Genomic DNA, 5,641 nt, shown 5'->3' with positions numbered 1-5,641 from the left:
TCTGACCTTGAGACAGCACGGATAACAACTGTGAGTGATGCATGGAGCACCGCGCTAGCTGCTGCTCATGCTTTATGGGTTTGAGTGTTACCAACACTCGACATGTTCAGGCTCTTCATTTTTGACTGCCAGGGGAACACAAAAACAAGGAAGAAGAAACAAAAACAGGAACTCAGGTCACATTATGTTCTGGTGAGTCAAAGTGAGAGTAAACAGGACTTTGGTTCCTCTAAAGGACACTTTCACTTTAAACTCCAGTGACTCACTCTGCACAGACAACCACCTGGAACCCCCCCTGTCTGTCAGGCCTTATTATCACGCTTACATAACAGACTCCGCCTGAAAACAAACAGCAAACTTGGCTGGCTGACGGGGAAGTTTAGAAGAGTTCTGTCTAAACTGGATTGGATTCAGAGAAGAAAAGCAGAAGTGAAACTGTGGAGAGCATAAAGGGTGAGAAATCAGCAGCTGAGAGACAGTCGGTTCTTCTCAGAGTCAAAGATGAGAGGTCTGGCGTTTCTGCTCCTGGTGTCCGTGGCCAGCGCCAGGATCTTCGAGCGCTGTGAGTGGGCTCGAACCCTGAAGCGATACGGGATGGATGGATACCAAGGCATCAGCCTGGCTGACTGTGAGTACGAGCCCATCCATCTGTAGACTCTTTACCAAGCCTGTTGGTCATTTTTTATCATCTTATTTACCACATGACACAAAATCTGCTTCTATCTAAAGCATTAATGTTCTTCTTTGGCTCAACAACACTCATATGATATTAGAATAAAAACATTTCATGTCTACTAGGGGGCAGAATTGGACAAAAGGCATTAATCAGTGCCCTTTAAGTGTGCCAAATTCGACAAAATGCTCTATTAGGGTGCAAAAAATGGAAGAAAAAGGCTAGCCAGAAAATGATAAAATTCTCTCTATGGTGCCCTCTCAGTGAGCCAATTAATAAAGTGCCCTATTAGAGCAGCAAAATTGAAAAAAGGCACCATCTGACAAAATGCTCTTTGAGCAGGCGAAAAGTGAACACATGATTATTTGGTGCCATCCATGGGGGCAAAATTTGACAAAGTGCCATATTGGTGAACAAAATTTTAAGAAATGCATAATTGGTGCCCTCCAAGTGGCAAAAAATGGATTAAATCCCTTCTTTGGTCCCCTCCAAATGGGGCAATTTGATAAAATGCCCTATAAGTGGGCAAAATCTGGCAAAATGTTTACAATGCTAAAAATGAATTATTTGGTGCCATCAGTGGTCACAACATTTACAAGATGCCCCATTAGGGGATAAAAATGAAAATAGAAGTATTATTTGGTGCCCTTTAAGGGGTAAAATTGATCAAATGCCCTACTTGTGCACTCTAAGTGGGCAGAGATTCCAAAATGCCCTATTAGGAGGTAAAACTAAGAAAAAAAAGGTATCATTTGGTGCCCTTCATGTGGCCAAAAATTAATTAAATTTCCTTCAAAGTGGGCAGAATTTGACAAGCGCTCTCTTTAGTCCCCTCTCAATGAGCCAATTCGACAAAACTCCCTATAGGTGGGCAAAAATGGGAATAAAAGCATTTTTGGTGCCCACCAAGTTGCAGAGTTCGATAAAATGCCCTATTAGGGGTCAAAATTTAATAAAAATGCATTTTTGGTGCCCTCAGAGTGAACAAAATCTGGCAAAATGTTTACTATGTGAAAATGAAATTATTATTTGGTGCCATTTTTTTTTTCCACAAAATTTAACAAAATGGCCCATTAGGGGATAAAAATGTAAATAAGGGCATTATTTGGTGCCCTTCAAGTGACCAAAAATTGATCAAATTCCCTCTTTGGTCCACTCTAAATGGGCAAATTTGACAAAATGCCCTTTAAGGGGGCAAAAAGGAAATCAAGGAATTATTTGGTGCTCACCAAGCGGGCAAAATTGGCAAAATTTCCTCTTTGTGCCCTCTAAGTGGGCAGAGATTCCAAAATGCCCTATTCAGAGGTAAAACTAAAAAAGGGTATTATTTGATGCCCTTCGAGTGGACAAAAATTGATGAAATTTTACAAAATTTAACAAATGCTCCATTTGGTGGTAAAAATGGAAACAGAGGCATTATTTTGTGCCCTTCAACTGGACAAAAAATGATAAAATTCCCTCTTTGGTGCCTTCAAAGTGTGAAGAATTTGACAAATGCCCTCTTTGGTCTCCTCTAAATGGGCCAATTTGACAAAATGCCCTATTAAGGGGCAAAAATGGGATAAAACAAGCATTTTTGGTGCCCTCCAAGTAGACAAAATCTGGAAAAATGTTTACTATGTGAAAAAAGAATTTTTAGTGCCATTGTTGGTTACAAAATTTAACAAAATGACCCAGCAGGGGGTAAAACTGGAAATAAATGCGTTATTTGGTGCCCTTCGAGTGGCCAAAAATTGATCAAATTCTCTCTTTGGTCCCCTCCAAAAGGGCCAATTTGACAAAATGCCCTATAAGGGGGCAAAAATGGAAATAGAGGTATTATTTGGTGCCCACAAAGTGGCCAAAATTGATAAAATTTCGTCTTTTGTGCCCTTTAAGTGGGGAGAGATTCCAAAATGCCCTATTCAGAGGTAAAACTAAAAAAGTGTATTATTTGGTGCCCTTTTAGTGGCCAGAAATTAATTTAATTCCCTCTTTAGTGCCTTCTAAGTTGGAAGAATTTGACAAGCGCTCTCTTTTGTCCCCTCTAAATGGGCGAATTTGACAAAATGCCCTATAAGTGGGCAAAAATGTAAAAAAATGCATGATTTGGTGTCCACAAAGTGGGCAGAGTTAGATAAAATGCTCTATTAGGGGTCAAAATTTAATAAAAAGCATTTTTGGTGCCCTCCAAGTGGACATAATTTGACAAAAATGCCCTATTGCCCTATTTCCTAAGGAATAAAGGTATTGTTTGGTGTCTCCCATAAAATTCCCATAAAATTCCCTCTTTGGTGCGCTCTAAATGGGCATATTAGGGGGGAAAATAAATATAATGTTATTATTTGGTATTCTCTAAGTTGGCAGGATTTGACAAATGCCCTATTAGGAGGCAAAAATGGAAGAATAGTATTATTTGGTGTCCTCCAAGAAGGCAAAAGTTGACCAAACTTGCACACTGGTGCCCCCACACAGCAAGTGCCCTCTTATTATATCAGCCCCTGCCCCTCAGACATCCTGAGTGAGTCACTGTGTCATGAGATAGAGATGGATCTGGGGTTTAGTGTTACACATTTAGCCGGTCTATGTCTGGTTTCCTCTGCAGGGGTTTGTCTGTCTCAGTGGGAGTCTAATTACAACACCCAAGCCACCAACAGGAACTCTGATGGATCCACCGACTACGGCATCTTCCAGATCAACAGCCGCTACTGGTGCGATGACGGCACGACCGCAATCAACGCATGCCACATCAGATGCACGGGTCAGTGATGAACTTAATAATATAACAGTAAATTATTACTGCAGCAACTACAACAGTTCCTGCTCCTTCACCAGCTGCTGAAACATCGTTTTAACTTCATACTTAGACAACTGTAAAGCTGCTCAGGCCTGACATCCCTGATTTTAAAGAACTGTCTTTCTGCATCCTTTTAAATCAAGTCTCTTTTTTTTTTTCACAGAGCTTCTGACTGACAACGTTGGCACCGCCATCACTTGTGCCAAACGTGTGGTCAGGGATCCCAACGGCATCGGAGCCTGGTAAGACATGATCATGTGACTCAGGCTAGATGCTGGTCCATGTTTATGGACTTCTTCATGTGACGGGGTGTCCTTCTGTCTGATTTCAGGGTGGCCTGGCGTAATCACTGCCAGGGCAGGGACCTGAGCTCCTATGTGGCAGGATGTGGCGTTTAACCATCAACCAGGACAAGGACAGCGTCATTAAATACTCACAGTTTCAGATTCTATGGATTTAAATGTTTGTAACTGTGTATGATCTGACAATAAAACTCAAGAATACTCCTCGACAACATCAACCTCTTTGTTAATGTTTGTGATTTATTCTGAACCAGACAAAGTTGATCTCATCAGAGGAGAGGAATGTTGTGATCCAAGGCCGCACATAAGGGGGGATAATGGGGGAAGCTTTTGGGGGCCCAGCCAAATTAGGGGCCCATGGGGGTCAGGAGGATCATGGTGCATGTTAACGTTAATCTGTGATATTTTTTATATGAGCTAAATAATAACCACTCTTATTAAACAAACAAAAAATTAACTTTATTTTTGCTGTAGTACAACATTGCCTAATTCAAAACGTCACTGTCTTTTCTTAACCTGAAATTACCTTTTTTTGTGTTAAAAATGTGCATGGGTTAAATTGTGACAACTGAAATATGTGGAAAGTAATGTCAGATTTTATAGTTAAACCATGATGTGTACAAGCGCCAGGATGCCAGAAAATAAAGTAGAGGGAACCGAATGGGTCAATAAAGGCAGAAAATAGGCAGGAAAAAGTGTTTTTTTTTTTTTTTTTCAGAAGTGGCTAAAATAGGATAAAAACAGCAAAAATGGTACAGGAAAGGCAAAAGGTGAAAAAAATTGATGGGGAAACTGATGAACAGTGGTTCAAAAGTGGCTAAAACCAGATAAAAATTCAAACATGTGGTCAAGGCAGGCATAAGGGGGCAACATTGGTAGGAAAATGGGAAAAATCGGTCAAAAAGTGGCCAAAATGGGATTAAAGTGTAAAAACCAAGAAAGACAAATGGTGAAAAAATGGGTTGGGAAAATGGTGAAACGTGGTTTAGAAGTGGCTAAAATTGGATAAGAACAGCAAAAACGGCTCAACAAGGCAAGAAGGGGCAACATTAGCAGGACAATGGTGAATAGTGGTTAAAAAGTGGCCAAATTGGGTAAAAAGTGGGGGAAATGGGTAAAGAAAGACAACGGTGCAAAAATTGGGTGGGAAAATGGTGAAAAGTTGTTAAAAATGGCTAAAAGCTGATAAAAGTGGAAAAGAAATGGGCCAAGAAAGGCTAGAAGGGCAAAATGGGTTGGAAGATGGTGAAAAAAAAATTTGGATTAAAGGGAGAAAATTGACAAACACGCTTTGAAAAATGGGCAGAAACAGTCAGGAAAAGTGGTTAAAGGGTGGTGTAATAAGTCATTTCAACATTAGAGCCAAATAACAGCATAACAATAAATTACAACTTACAACTGGGCCATTCTCAGGGTGTTTCAGGGGCCATTCTCAGGGTGTTTCAGGGGCCATTCTTTGGGTTTATCAGGGGTCCATTCTCTGGGTTTATCAGGGGTCCATTCTCTGGGTTTGTCAGGGGCCATTCTCTGGGTTTTTATGGGCCCATTCTCTGCTTTGTTTTTGGTGGCCTTTCTTTGGGTTTTTAGGGGGCCAATCTGGGTTAATCAGGGACCCATTCTCTCTGTTTTTTGGGAGCCCATTCTCTGGTTTTTAGGGGCCGATCTCTGGGTTTATCAGGTACCCATTCTCTGGGCTTTTGGGGGCTCATTTTCTGGTTTTTGGGGGCCCATTCTCTGGGTTTTTGGGGGCCCAGATATCTGTGGACATATCTTCAGTATTTCCTGATCAAACAAAAGAAAACTCAGACATGTGGTTTAGTAGAGATAATGTTATCATTTCAGCTCCAGGAACATACAGGATGCCATTTAATCATCAGAGAAAAAAAAAGC

General features: G+C 40.9%; 1 protein-coding gene across 1 annotated transcript; it reads left to right on the top strand.

Moving 5' to 3' along the window:
• The first annotated feature begins 445 nt into the window (after positions 1–445).
• lyz (lysozyme) lies at positions 446–3,969 on the top strand. Its single transcript, XM_041811353.1, has 4 exons — positions 446–628; positions 3,258–3,413; positions 3,613–3,691; positions 3,781–3,969. Exons 1-4 carry the CDS (start codon positions 502–504, stop codon positions 3,845–3,847), a joined length of 429 nt encoding a protein of 142 aa, XP_041667287.1. The 5' UTR covers positions 446–501; the 3' UTR covers positions 3,848–3,969.
• Positions 3,970–5,641: the final 1,672 nt, after the last annotated feature.

The sequence above is a fragment of the Cheilinus undulatus genome, linkage group 17 (assembly GCF_018320785.1).
Source record: "Cheilinus undulatus linkage group 17, ASM1832078v1, whole genome shotgun sequence".
Taxonomy (NCBI): Eukaryota; Metazoa; Chordata; class Actinopteri; order Labriformes; family Labridae; genus Cheilinus; species Cheilinus undulatus.
The sequence above is the reverse complement of the archived record's forward strand: the minus strand, read 5'-3'. Positions and strand labels throughout refer to the sequence as shown.

Coding starts and splice junctions, on each gene's coding strand:
- lyz (XM_041811353.1), top strand. CDS start 502: ATGAGAGGTCTGGCGTTTCTGCTCCTGGTGTCCGTGGCCAGCGCCAGG. Junction 3,414..3,612: donor ATGCCACATCAGATGCACGG/GTCAGTGATGAA, acceptor TTTTTTTCACAG/AGCTTCTGACTGACAACGTT. Junction 3,692..3,780: donor CCCAACGGCATCGGAGCCTG/GTAAGACATGAT, acceptor GTCTGATTTCAG/GGTGGCCTGGCGTAATCACT.